At 41.7% G+C, this 15,135-nt stretch overlaps 1 protein-coding gene and 1 long non-coding RNA gene across 3 annotated transcripts; one reads left to right on the top strand and one right to left on the bottom strand.

Moving 5' to 3' along the window:
• Positions 1-717: 717 nt before the first annotated feature.
• Positions 718-2,948, top strand: LOC145860088 (uncharacterized). The gene is made up of 3 exons (XR_014380208.1): positions 718-844; positions 1,018-1,243; positions 1,490-2,948. It is a non-coding gene; the product is annotated as an uncharacterized LOC145860088 (long non-coding RNA).
• A 44-nt stretch (positions 2,949-2,992) lies between these two features.
• LOC106568392 (ras-GEF domain-containing family member 1B-B) lies at positions 2,993-14,866 on the bottom strand. Of its 2 annotated transcripts, none has more exons than XM_014138700.3 (11): positions 14,758-14,866; positions 11,606-11,803; positions 8,980-9,102; positions 8,640-8,777; positions 5,578-5,793; positions 5,312-5,386; positions 4,902-4,994; positions 4,648-4,750; positions 4,239-4,510; positions 3,908-4,104; positions 2,993-3,785 (listed from the first exon to the last, which is right to left on the bottom strand). In XM_014138700.3, the coding sequence occupies exons 2-11, from the start codon at positions 11,795-11,797 to the stop codon at positions 3,755-3,757; spliced, it is 1,440 nt and encodes a 479-aa protein (XP_013994175.1). In that variant the 5' UTR covers positions 11,798-11,803; positions 14,758-14,866; the 3' UTR covers positions 2,993-3,754. The 2 variants fall into 2 exon arrangements, with proteins under 2 accessions (XP_013994175.1, XP_013994176.1); XM_014138701.3 differs by lacking the exon at positions 14,758-14,866 and adding an exon at positions 14,594-14,747.
• Between the last annotated feature and the right edge of the window lie 269 nt (positions 14,867-15,135).

The following is a 15,135-nucleotide window of genomic DNA, read 5'->3' as shown; positions in this document are numbered from 1 at the left end:
TGTAGAGTGAATTCCAACATTGGCGTGATCCATCAAAAAACAGGGTTTCTCTATCGCATGAGGTCGCAGAAAAGCGCGTTTATGGCGCACACACCCGCGTTTGTCGTCGTGGCCTCGGGGCATGAACACCAGAACATCACCCACCGTCACCTAAATACACTATATTTCGTCCCTATTTACCAAATGTCATGAATTCAATATCCTATCGAAATTGGCTTCTTCTACACTGGCCCCTGACACCCACGACCTCTTTAGACTGTCCACCGACACTCTCTGATTGTCAGAGATCATTAATGTCACCTAGCTAACAAGAGGATAAAGGAGGAGCGGAGAACAGTTAAATCTCATTGTGCAGATTAGACTAGACTATAAAACCAGCTCCTCCAGTAGACCAGTCGCATTGCAGGTGTTGATGGGCATCTACAAGAAACCGCGCGCTGTATAATACAAGCAAGGACAGTGCAAATAAGAGAAGAGCAAACCTTATCGCAGAATTGTTCGTATTGTTTTGGATTTAGAACCTGCGGTTTTACGCACGGTTTCTTTGGCGTTTGCCAAACTAATTTTTAAATGATTTATTCTCAATTGTTAAACCTAATGATATAAATTATATGTTTATCAGGTGACCCCGGAGGCAAATATTCTGTTGAAACTATTTTGGAACGCAGAGGCGAGAGCTCAGCAACGATGTATAAGTGACATTTTTACGCGCGTCTACATCTCCTACGTTCCCGAGAACGCCGTTTTTGGACCGTATGAGCTGAAACACACCTCCGTTTATGACAGCATCGCCTTCACTGCTCTCAAGTCTATGGACCGAAGAACGGCACCATACATTTTGAGGGTGAGAACACTTACCAAATCCGTGCGTCTTAAAATAATGTGTTCCAAACGAATGGTTGGTTAGTTTCTCATGCCCGCATAATTGTTTGAAATGCATCGAACCTTTCAGGTCATAAAATGTTGTATTTTACTTGTTTTTGTATGACAAAGACCCGTTTCTATTTGGCTACACAGGTGTACGCCTCAGCGCCCAACATGCGCACTGATGGTCCAATGTGGCTGCGGCTGGTCCAGTCAGCCCGGAGCGCTGAAGAACAGAACCTACACAAACGATGTGAAGAACGGACACCTATTCTTTAGAGCCCTCAGGACGATCCAGAAGGAAGAGGAGCGGTTGGTGTGGTACGGGAAAGACCTGGCCAAGCTTTTTCTCCTAAACCACTGCAGATACAAAGCAAAGGTATGTCTACATACTCTATGAATGTGTTATTACATAGTAATAAAATATGATGTATTACATTATAGATACATATTGTTCATATCAATTTTCAGGATTTTAATACTGACTGCAATTATACATAAATTAGGACATCAAACTATATTTATTCATTATATTTGTACAATTTAAACAGTATTGGCAAAGGTTTATGTCAAGCAATATTAGCAGAATAAGGTGATATTAATCCATATCCATCTCTATAACCAGGTACTGGTCCGTACACATGTGCTAACTGTAACCAATGCTTTGAGACTGAGTTCCCCTTTCTGGCACATCAGAGATTCCTCTGCACACAGCGACAACCAAACAGCCACAGCACCAAACCTGGTCTAGGCAACACTGACCATGTGAAACCTGACTCCCTTCCTGTTCCTGCCTTCAAACAGAGCCGTCCAGAAACAAGTCCACAGGATAGCAAACCTGCAACAGACTTCCATAACTTAGCCCGGGATATGGAGAATATTAAGACAGGGTCTTCCAGCACCAGGGACTCTGAGACTAGAGGTTCCCTCAAAAGGAAACACACAGAGGTAGAGGAGGACAGGTGCAGTGAGCCACAGCATCTAGTGATTAAGCAGGAACCACTGGACACAGGATACTGTACTTTGACCATGAAAAGGCAACCCAGCCCAGTCTCCTGTCACCTGCCCAGGAACATCAACAACAACAACATCACCAGGTTCTGGGCCTGAAGACCTCAGATCTTCATCCAGCCTAAAGAACCAGAGCATTCAGCCCGGTAGTGGCCGAGTAGAGCCTCAGAGAGACCCAAAGAAAACAAAGTCAGAAACACTACGGTCTCCATGTCACTCAGAGGAGTTGTCTTCTTTCACTGACTCTACTACTGTCACCTCTGCCTTCAGCCAGGTCTCTAAGAACAGGACGAGTGTCTTCTCCCAGCCCCCACGCTCTGTCTCCTTTCCCCAGACTACCCCCCTGCTTCGGAGGGATAAAACCTCAATCACCCCCTTTACTACTGTCAATCACCCTGCTGGTCCAGGGTGTTCTGAAACAGAGGCGCCCTCTATACAGCCCAGCAGCTCTCTGGACCAGGACCACAGGCAATTCCCCCCTCCAGGTCCAGATTTACCTATCCCCGGTGCTCCTGTCCCCCTCCGTCTCACGGCTCTCGCCCCTCTGCCTGACGGCTCAGAACTGGTGTGCCAAATGCAACGTCTCCTTCCGCCTGACCTCAGACCTGGTGCAGCAATATGAGGTCCCACCACAAGAGGGCGGTGAACGCCACAGAGTCAGGGTCTGGGGTGAAACAACAGCAGCGCAGGGCGAGAGAGGCTCAAGTGTTGCATCTGCAACGAGGTCTTCAGACAACGCCATCACCTTGCGGACACTTGACCTCTCACACATGAGTTCAGTTCAATTACTTCTTATCATTGGTAAGATCTTGATATTTTAATGTTTGATGTGTCATCATATTGATGAAGATACTAATTGGAGAACTAATAAAACACAAACTATTATGTTAATTATTATAATGTAAATTATCAATGCGATGACATTTGTTCTCTGAATTCTGTAAAATGTGTCAATTTTTGAATGCCATATATTTTTTTACACCATATATTCTTTTACATCAAATGTTTGTTTTCCACACAAATTACAATAGTTTGGGTATTATGACTTGATTGTAAGGTCAGTTGCGAACACTAGATGGTGCCAGAGAGCTATTTACAGGGACAGAAAAAAACTCACTTAATTTTTTTTATTTTATTTTGAAAGAAAAATATACCTATTATTACCCTGATAAGTAACACATTGGGGGGGAGCAAACAATAAAATATACACGATACAAAACCAAATAGTAAAAAAAGATGAGAATACATAAAAATAAAACATTTATAAAAAGTAATATTTGTAAGGTAAACAAACACATATGATGATACAAAAACATTTAAAAAACAGAGTTAACTATTCACAGGCTATTGGGTCATATTCATATTCCTTTCACCAAAGATGAGATGACAATTGTTTTATGTTCAGCACAAATATTTAAGTAATTTATGACATATACAAATCACACAATTTACTAAGAACAAAAACATAAAAGAAAAATAGATTACATTTTAAGAACACTGAGCAAGCCAACCAGCAACAAGCTCATGCCACTTCAGAAATACCACTTCAGAAAAGCTTAGAAAATCATCAGTAACCATTTCGACCCATTGGTATAAAAAATAACTGTCATACTGTGTGGGTAGACATGTTACAAATGAATCATCTGTAAAAGAACTGTAATACTGTGTGGGTAGACAAGTTACAAATGAATCATCTGTTAATGTACAGTGCGAGAGGCAAGATTTTCAGTTCTCCAGCCGAAGGAGCCATCCTTAATCTGAGTGCTTGAAACAGTTATTTTCCCCATCCTTTGTGAACATCTTAATCTTCCAGACCCTGTCAACCGTGAGCCTCTTGTTGCGAAAGAGGATCGCCCAGTGTCCCACTCATGACCGTCACCTACCGATGCTCTCTATGCAGTAGGGATGTCCTGAAACACAGGACACATAACACAATGGTATTATTTAAATAAAAACTGTGCCGTGTATGAGTGCAAAACCTTGATTGAAGTTGACATGAAGTTAGTAAAGTGAACTAAAGTAAAGTGAACACCTGAGAGACCTCCGACTGTCCTTCTCCAGGTGGTTCTCTGGACCTTCGGTCTCATAGGAGGCCAAGTGCAGCTCATCCTCGGTGAAGACAGGTGTAGTGACCAGGTATTGGAGGATCTTCCTGTCTCTCTCAAAGGGACACATCACCTGACGCCACACCAGGAACTCACTGACCTGCTTCGCCAGGTCCCACAGTTTCTATAGAGAAACACGAAATTAACAATATTGACAACAATGCCTTTTTTGCCCACTACTAAAAGCGTAGAAGATGAGTATTGTCATTATCAATAACCCCAACAATAATGCATCCCGTACATTACAGTAAGACTCACCTCAAAGTTCACATGACCGTTGGGTAGTCGGCTGGCACATCCCTCATTGAGGAAGTAGATGTCCTTGATGAGAAGGCTGAAGAATGGAATGACTATCTTCTCCTGGTTGCTGTGTGCTGTGATAGACCTCTGGGTGGCTCCTCGCAGGGCAGTACGGTAGTTGCTGAAGTTACTGGAAGGGTCCATTTGGTGCTCCAGTATGTCAAATTTGTCTGTGTTGACTTTGCTCCAGGTCTTCTTCAGTCGAGACACAGGACTCATGTTCATTCCGGCTATGGGAGAAGAGACCAGAATGTGGGGATCAATTTCAGTTCAATTCAGTGAATTTAGGAAGTAAACTGAAATTCCAATTCTAAGCATATTATTGCAGAATATAGAAATCATTCTAGAGCCCTGTATTGTAACATACTGATGATGGCCATGAGTGAGTTGAAGTTGCCGATGTTATAGCATTCTCTAGCCACATCTATGAAGAACTCCAAGGCCCGGGCTCTATGCTTCTTCTTTACAGGCTGGAAGGAAGAAAAACACAAAACCATGGGAACAGAGTCAGAAAGAAAGGATGACAGAAAGAGAATGCTTGTGGGGAGAGAGACAGAGATGGAGAGAGCTAAAGAGCGCGAGAGAGACAGAAAGTAAGTAAGAAAGACAGAGAGCACTCACCATGCAAATTTCAGTAGCCACCAGATAGCTGAGTCTGTTAAACCAAGCTACATAGGCCTCCAGGTTAGTAGTCCTGCGTTTCCGGAAGAAACTCTGAGGGGGAAAGAAAGTTCATGGTTACTTTTCAACTTATTATCCAGCTGAATTACAACATCGAACCGCTGTTGGAGCAATCCACTAAATTCTGTTTATTTTCTTGTAAAATTAATGTGGTCTAGAGTTGTTTCTGTCAGTCAGTTCTTGGCTACTTGTTGTGATGTACTCTGTGGATGATTGTTAACAGACTATCACAATGATAGTCAGCCACAGCCCATTCAGTAACCTCCCCCTAATGACTGACATATGGTCTCTTATGTAACCAGTGGAAGGAGGTGGACAATGTTATGTACACGGTATTGGACCAGGCCTACCTTATGGTTGTCCAGGGGATCTTTCACACCAAAGGCTTGGATGAACTCCTCTGGCCCAATAAAACTCAGTCTGTCCTGGAATTGGAAAAATCACAAGGTATAAACTCAATATTCTTACATTCACGTTACTTGATGGATTAAGTTTATGTATAAGAGAAACTTCTAGTTAACAATAACTTCTAATTCAAACAGAAATGCCATTCAGTTTCAACTTCTCTGAACACCACATGTCTAGAAGGTACATATACAATATAATCTCTCCTCACCAGTTCAATGTGTGTGAGCTGCTGGGCTAGTATAAAGGCATCATCACAGACACTGAGGACATCATTCCGCTGTCCGTTCTGCTGCTTGGCCTTCAGAGCGGTGGGTCTCTCGGCTGCGGAGGCATTGAGCGTGGCGATAGCCTCCTCATACTGACCCAGAGCCGCCAATCTCCGGATCAACCGCTGAGTCATCTGCTGCATGGCCCGCCATGAGTACTGATATAAAACAACATAGAGAGATATGAGTACTGATATAAAACAACATAGAGAGATATGAGTACTGATATAAAACAACATAGAGAGATATGAGTACTGATATAAAACAACATAGAGAGATATGAGTACTGATATAAAACAACATAGAGAGATATGAGTACTGATATAAAACAACATAGAGAGATATGAGTACTGATATAAAACAACATAGAGAGATATGAGTACTGATATAAAACAACATAGAGAGATATGAGTACTGATATAAAACAACATAGAGAGATATGAGTACTGATATAAAACAACATAGAGAGATATGAGTACTGATATAAAACAACATAGAGAGATATGAGTACTGATATAAAACAACATAGAGAGATATGAGTACTGATAGAACACAGCAATCAAATGTTATTTGTCACATGCGCCGAATACAACAGACCTTACAGTGAAATGCTTACTTACGAGCCCCTAACTGACAGTGCAGTTAAAAAAAATATGGATAAGAATAAGAGATAAAAGTAACAAGTAATTAAAGAGCAGCAGTAAAAAATAACAATATATACGGGGGGTGCCGGTACAGAGTCAATGTGCAGGGGCACCGGTTATTTGAGGTAGTATGTACATGTAGGTAGAGTTAATCTACCTACACTCAGTGGCCAGTTTATTAGTTACACCCCTCAGATCATGAAAATGGTTTGCTCCTACAGACAGTGAGTCACATGGCCGTGGTTTGCTATATAAAGCAGGCAGACAGGCATTGAGGCATTCAGTTACTGTTCGATTGAATGTTAGAATGGGCAAAACGACTGACCTAAGCGACTTTGAGCGTGGTATGATTGTCGGTGTCAGGCGCGCCGGTTCTAGTATATCAGAAACAGCTGGCTTTCTGGGCTTTTCACACACAAAAGTGTCTACGGTTTACAGAGAATAGTGCAACAAACAAAAACATCCAGTCAGTGGCAGTCCTGTGGGCGAAAGCTCGTTGATGAGAAGTCTAAAGAGAATGGCAAGAATCGTGCAAGCTAACAGGCCTGCCACAAACAGGCAAATAACGGCGCAGTACAACAGTGGTGTGCAGAATAGAATCTTGGAACACACAACTCGTCGGTCCTTATCACGGAAGGGATATTGCAGCAGACGACCACACCGGGTTCCACTCCTATCAGCTAAAAACAAGAAGAAGCTGCTCCAGTTGGCACGTGATCAACAACACTGGACAACTGATGAGTGGAAAAACATAGCCTGGTCCAACGAATCCCAGTTCCTGTTGCGTCATGCTGATGGCAGAGTCAGGATTTGGCGTTAGCAGCATGAATCCATGGCCCCATCCTGTCTGGTATCAACGGTACAGGCCGGTGGCGGTGGTGTAATGGTGTGGGGAATGTTTTCCGGGCACACGTTACGGCCCTTGATACCAATTGAGCAACGTTTGAACGCCACACCTTATAGAATCCATGCCCCAAAGAATTCTGGCTGTTCTGGAGGCAAAGAGGGGGTCCAACCCAGTACTAGATGGGTGTACCTAATAAACTTCCCATTGAGAATGTACTGTATACGCATACTGATATAACAACGTAAAGAGGAGCTCAATTTATGTACTGAACACAACGGAAAGAGGATATGAAATAATATATATACCGTATATTTCTACATAGTCTAGTTCAGCACAAACAACAGAAAGGAAAATCAATATCTATAGATATATCATAGACTTACAGATGTAAGATCTTAATTTGATTACTCTGTTGCAGGAGAAATTTCCTGCAATGCAGGACATTTAAAACTTGCAGTGTATTTGAGGTTTTAAAAGGCTTCTGATGTTTGTAATTTCCACTTTGAAATTTCAGACTTGATTTTCCCTTGTGAAAAATGTATCAACCTCTACAAAAATGTCCATTAATTATCCACATAATAATTAACATTTCCTGTTGTTGCAGGATTCTTTTCCTGCTGTAGCAAACATGCTCAAATTACGATCCTACATCTGTACATCAATGTATACTTGTATAGCCACAAGAGAGAGAAATCAATATCCAGGTATATCTTTATTTGTGCTGATATAATGACGAAGGCACTGAGTCCATTATCTGGCTCTGGAATTTGTGAACTTGTTATGGGTGTGTATTCTCACCTCCTATGCTACAAATGTAGGATCTTAATTTGATCACTCTTTTGTTGCTGTCAATTTTCCTGCAGAGCAGGAAATTTAACTTGTAGTGTATTCAAGGTTTAAAAAGGCTTCTAAAGGTTGTAATTTCCACTTAATATCAGACTTGATTTACCCTAATGACAAATGTATAAAACTCTACAAAAAATGTCCATTAAAAATGCACATAATAATTCACATTTCCTGTTGCTGCAGGATAATTGTTCTGCTGTAGAAATTGAAATGCATTCCAGGTGACTACCTCATGAAGCTGGATGAGAGAATGCCAAGAGTGTGCAAAGCTGTCATCAAGGCAAAGAGTGGCTACTTTGAAGAATCGCAAATATAAACTATATTTTGATTTGTTTAACACTTTTTTGGTTGCTACATGATTACATATGTGTTATTTTATAGTTTTGATGTCTTCATTATTATTCTACAATGTAGAAAATTGTAAAAATAAATAAAAACCCTGAAATGAGTAGGCGTGTCTAAACTTTTGACTGGTACTGTATTTGTAATGATATAACACTATCAACACAAGGCAGCAGTTCAGTTCATTCTTTATCAAGCTCAATTTGTGATAAATAAGGTGTCTGATGTCAAACTGAACTGTAACTGGTCAAATTAGATGTCTGATGTCACGTCTATTGTCATCTCTAATGAGTCAGTCAGTTAAAGGTCCTGTCAGGGTGCTGACCTCATCTCCTCTGGCCAGATGATGGCTCATCTCTTTCAGGCAGCGCATCATCCTCTCATCTCTGAAGTCATAGGGAAACGTCTCTGTCCACTCAGTCAGCAGCTGCACGATCTTTGGAGCAACGTCCCGTATTCTGATCTGAGAACAACAAGGAAAAAGACATGCCAGTGTGAGACAGACTGTAAGGAGGTGGTGTCCACTCCTGGTTGTTAAGAACAACTGTGTGTGTGTGTGTCTGTGCTGTGTGTGTGTCTGCGCTGTGTGTTTGTGTGTGCGTTCCTGCAGGTTTGTGCCTGCGTGTTTGTCTGTGTATGCATGCGCGTGTGTGTCTGTTAGCTACCTTATCAAGCAGCAGGTCTCCAGATCGATGCTGCTCCACACACAGATGACAAAGCCGAGACATGAGCTCGTAGGGGTGGAGGAAGAGACGGGAACTCAGCAGGAAGGTGAAGACGTACGACCTCTGATGGAGAACAAGAAAAAAGATAATCAACAACAACTCATGTTGTCATAAACCCAGTATCAACTCAGCATAAACCCAGTATCAACCCAGCATAAACCCAGTATCAACCCAGCATAAACCCAGTATCAACTCAGCATAAACCCAGTATCAACCCAGCATAAAGCCAGTATCAACCCAGCATAAACCCAGTATCAACCCAGCATAAAGCCAGTATCAACCCAGCATAAACCCAGTATCAACCCAGCATAAACCCAGTATCAACCCAGCATAAACCCAGTATCAACCCAACATAAACCCAGTATCAACCCAGCATAAACCCAGTATCAACTCAGCATAAACCCAGTATCAACCCAGCATAAACCCAGTATCAACCCAGCATAAACCCAGTATCAACTCAGCATAAACCCAGTATCAACCCAGCATAAAGCCAGTATCAACCCAGCATAAACCCAGTATCAACCCAGCATAAACCCAGTATCAACCCAGCATAAACCCAGTATCAACTCAGCATAAACCCAGTATCAACCCAGCATAAAGCCAGTATCAACCCAGCATAAACCCAGTATCAACCCAGCATAAAGCCAGTATCAACCCAGCATAAACCCAGTATCAACCCAGCATAAACCCAGTATCAACCCAGCATAAAGCCAGTATCAACTCAGCATAAACCCAGTATCAACCCAGCATAAACACAGTATCAACCCTGCATAAACCCAGTACCAACCCAGCATAAACCCAGTATCAACTCTGCATAAACCCAGTATCAACCCAGCATAAACCCAGTATCAACCCAGCATAAAGCCAGTATCAACACAGCATAAACCCAGTATCAACCCAGCATAAACCCAGTATCAACCCAGCATAAAGCCAGTATCAACACAGCATAAACCCAGTATCAACCCAGCATAAACCCAGTATCAATCCAGCATAAACCCAGTATCAACCCAGCATAAAGCCAGTATCAAGCCAGCATAAACACAGCATAAACCCAGTACCAACCCAGCATAAAGCCAGTATCAACCCAGCATAAACCCAGTATCAACTCAGCATAAACCCAGTATCAATCCAGCATAAAGCCAGTATCAACACAGCATAAACCCAGTATGAATCCAGCATCAACCCAGCATAAACCCAGTATCAACCCAGCATAAACCCAGTATCAACTCAGCATAAACCCAGTATCAACCCAGCATAAACCCAGTATCAACCCAGCATAAACCCAGTATCAACTCAGCATAAACCCAGTATCAACCCAGCATAAAGCCAGTATCAACCCAGCATAAACCCAGTATCAACCCAGCATAAACCCAGTATCAACCCAGCATAAACCCAGTATCAACTCAGCATAAACCCAGTATCAACCCAGCATAAAGCCAGTATCAACCCAGCATAAACCCAGTATCAACCCAGCATAAAGCCAGTATCAACCCAGCATAAACCCAGTATCAACCCAGCATAAACCCAGTATCAACCCAGCATAAAGCCAGTATCAACTCAGCATAAACCCAGTATCAACCCAGCATAAACACAGTATCAACCCTGCATAAACCCAGTACCAACCCAGCATAAACCCAGTATCAACTCTGCATAAACCCAGTATCAACCCAGCATAAACCCAGTATCAACCCAGCATAAAGCCAGTATCAACACAGCATAAACTCAGTATCAACCCAGCATAAACCCAGTATCAACCCAGCATAAAGCCAGTATCAACACAGCATAAACCCAGTATCAACCCAGCATAAACCCAGTATCAATCCAGCATAAACCCAGTATCAACCCAGCATAAAGCCAGTATCAAGCCAGCATAAACACAGCATAAACCCAGTACCAACCCAGCATAAAGCCAGTATCAACCCAGCATAAACCCAGTATCAACTCAGCATAAACCCAGTATCAATCCAGCATAAAGCCAGTATCAACACAGCATAAACCCAGTATGAATCCAGCATAAACACAGCATAAACCCAGTATCAATCCAGCATAAACCCAGATTCAACACAGCATAAACCCAGTATCAATCCAGCATAAACACAGCATAAACCCAGTATCAATCCAGCATAAAGCCAGTATCAACACAGCATAAACCCAGTATCAACCCAGCATAAACCCAGTATCAACCCAGCACATACTGGCACATTTCCTGCTATTCAGTTGTGAAATCAGCTAATAATATACTGTACATAGTCTACCCATTTGTTCTGGAAGGATAGAACTTATGAATGCTTTATGGACTTCGTTAGTACACACAACACAAAATATAGCTGTATTCTATTTGGCATAACAACAGGTTGTAGAAGTCCATTATTTATGTTTTTGTTGTTGTCATTAGAGTCCCCCTGAGAGATCGTATTGGACCAGAGATAACAGCACTACCATCATGTTCTTGAAGAAGGGAACTTCTAATGCTGTTTTGACCCAATCATAACCCCAAATATGTTTGTATGATTCCAGTGTTGGTGTTTTATGTTGTTGTTGTTCTTGGACCAGGGATAGCACTCACGTCAGGGTAGTAGTCCACTGTGGGAACTAAATGTTGTATTAGGGCCTCCAGGGAGCCAGAAACAAGACTGTTGTCATGGTAGCACATGTCCCCGTAGCTCACGTCCATGGGCTGGTGGTATTTGTGGAGATGAATGTTGTTGTTATAAGTGCTGGTACTGAACTTGCCAGCGTATGGTGTCGTAGGAGGCATGTTGACCTGTTGAAGAGATGTGGAAATATAAAAACTATGTTCAATCTTTGTTTTTCTTCTCTTAAACTCCTAACTGATCACTTTATTTTTCATGGTTGCAATTCAATGTTATTTCCCTAAGAAAGATATTGTGTGTTTGTGTGTGTGTGTGTGTGTGTGTGTGTGCATGCTTGCGTGTGTAAGAGAGAGAGAAAAGCTGAACTGTAACAACTTATGTAATAAGTACTGGCAGTGTGTGTGAAGTTACTATAATGTTACCCTATTACTGTACGTCAACACCATGCTGGTATAAGCCTGACTGTGTCACTGTCTCATATCCCTACTACTGCTGAGTCTTTAGTCTACACCATGCTGGTATAAGCCTGACTGTGTCACTGTCTTATATCCCTACTACTGCTGAGTCTTTAGTCTACACCATGCTGGTATAAGCCTGACTGTGTCACTGTCTCATATCCCTACTACTGGTGAGTCTTTAGTCTACACCATGCTGGTATAAGCCTGACTGTGTCACTGTCTCATATCCCTACTACTGCTGAGTCTTTAGTCTACACCATGCTGGTATAAGCCTGTTTTTGCCACTGTCTCATTCACCCGACATCCTGGCACATTCTAACCCTGATCTCGTTCTCCCTGCTGGCTTCCTTAACACTGTTAAGAGAATAAAGGTGCTTTCTTCTTTACTCTGTTCAAACAGGGATAAAGGACCCTACACCCCCTACACGAACAGAGCCATGGAGCGTTGTATACAGTCCGTTCCAATATTTGAGCCGCACAAAAGTACGTAGAACGACGTAGAAAACGACACTCCGTCGCTGCGTTTGCAACGTGGCCTTTAAGGCGACCTGCTACAACAGGAGCTGACGATCTAAAACACAATAGAGCTATTCAACCAATCACCACCCAGCATTACTACTACAGGGACGCCCCACCCAGTCAAGATTAGATCTACGCTGTAACTGGAAAACAGTAAATGATATGGTAATGTTGGGTATTATCAACAATACTGTATCATACTGTAAATGATGATGCATTGTGGGAAAATGTTGTGGGCAGGGAAATAATTGCTGTATTTTGAATGGTACTGTAATTCCACGCCACACAATACAGTACTGTACCGTATCTTTGGAGTGGCAAAAACCTTTTGACCACTAGTGGGTGCATGGTATTGTTGTTTCTGGCTCGTTGACATATTTTGAGGTGTGCCTTGTAAGAGGCTATATTTGTTGCACCAGTGAGTGAAAATGCTGTACCAATTTAACGCATATGTGGTTATAGTGCCCCATCAATTTGTATAGGGGACAGACTGGAATGGCAGCAAGTCTTAAACAGTAATGGTTGAGCATTTTTCCATGTCCTTTTGGTCTATTTTTCCCGTAGTCGCTGCAGTTTGGAAGCCGTTCTTAAGGCCTCTGGAAGTACAAGTGATCTAAAACACCAAATATTAAATTATATACTGTAATGTGTAAAAACACTTTACCTAGGAGCCAACCTGCTTGCACCAATCCCTGGTATTGACAGTAAATGACTGTGAAATACAAACCCCTCCCCTCAATTCATTTCATTCATCCAATCCGATTACGGTAGCACTGACTTTTTTTTTACCATATAATACAGTACATTTTACGGTATTGTACTTGTGTCATTACGTAGCACTTGCTTTGATACCGTCTTTATATTACAGTAGGAGTACTGTAATATGAAATATAGAATTTTACTTGCCCCCGAGCTGCCTGTAAGCTACTATCAAATTCACAGTAACCCCTGTACAGAGTACTAGATAGACCTACTACATTTGAATGAAAGTGACATTCTCTGACTGATGCAACAGGCTTACACTAAACTAGCCTGGCTGGGGTTGAATGGGTTTAAAGGTTTATGTGGAAACAGATAAGAACTCAATCTACCTGATAAAGGAGCCAATAAAATAACAGTCAGAAAATAAGACTGATATACAATACATTATACTGTATCCATCTTGGATATAACGTCCAATAAGATTGATACAATGGAGGGATTAAAATATCTCATTACCCCACATGTCCCACCTTGTTTTGCCTGTTCCCTAGTCTAGAAAAAGATAAGAACTAAAATCTGATAGAGAAGCAAATGTAGAGTAATAAAATAAGATCCATATACTATATCCCTCTTGGACATATTATCTAATAAGATGGATATTGTTTTAAAGAAATCTCATGTCCCACCCTGTTATGTTTATTCTCAGCCCAGTATCCAGCTAACTGTAACAAACGAACTAACCACCGTACGGTACTGAAACACTGACCGGATAATCACAGCCCGCCCAACCCACTCCTCTGGCTGTTTATTACTCTTGACTCGCGCGGTCTTATTATGTGGAAAGCAGTCTTCCATAGAACCCTCCTGGGCTGAACCACACTCAGTCACAACACTAGTGAGTAACGTAGGCTAATGCATGCCAGGCAATTAATTACACAGGCAGGCATTATGCTGCAGACTAAAGCAAAACAATAACACAATTGAAGTACAAAACAACTGAAATTAGCTGTAATTATATCATATATAAGTGACTGGGATATGTAACTGATTTTGCAAAGAATTTTTGTTTGTAAAAGTCAAGATCTGCCATCATAAGCCGTTTTTGCATTCACTCAAAGTGCAACCCTCAAACCCATTGAAAGCACTGTAATTTATAGGTCAAATAGACATCTATTGGGAATGCATAGCATAGCCTAACACTTTTGTCTGGAAAGTTCCCAGCATGTTTTCCTTATTACAAATAATAAGACTTTCATAGTGGACATATTGTGATGAACTTACCCCGACTAGAAAAAACTAACAATTGTAACATTATAAAAAGGATGTAGACTATGTGTATCAAATACAGCTATTCCAAGTCTTTGCAAAATAATATCATATGTAAGAAATGAATCCTTCAAAGATATTCCTCGGAAATATGTGCACAAAAAGCATACGAATACTACCGATCAGTGTTTCAGAGCGTGAAATTCCTATTCGTATGGTCCATCCATTGTGTCCATGCAGTCCTTCGAATCACAAGTCATTTGAAACTGTGACCACGACCAGCCGTATTCAAATGACTTACAGAAAGCGGTGAAACAGCCTATAATAGGCTTAGAGGCGGATCGTTCTGCATGGCAGTAAGCCAATCACAGTGAAGAATCAGAAAAATCGAAACGTTAGCGCACTCTCATTGGTCAGTTTGCCAGCCATCGATTCTCTTTGAACGACATAGGACCATAATATTACATATAATGTTTTGTGAGAAGGAAAACGTGAAAAGGACATTTGCTAGAGAGATAGAGGGAGTGTGTGAAGGCATATGGCATGGCCAGGTTTTT

The sequence above is a fragment of the Salmo salar genome, chromosome 13, assembly GCF_965601325.2.
Source record: "Salmo salar chromosome 13, fSalSal1, whole genome shotgun sequence".
NCBI lineage: Eukaryota > Metazoa > Chordata > Actinopteri > Salmoniformes > Salmonidae > Salmo > Salmo salar.
This window is presented reverse-complemented; position numbering and strand designations above follow the sequence as displayed.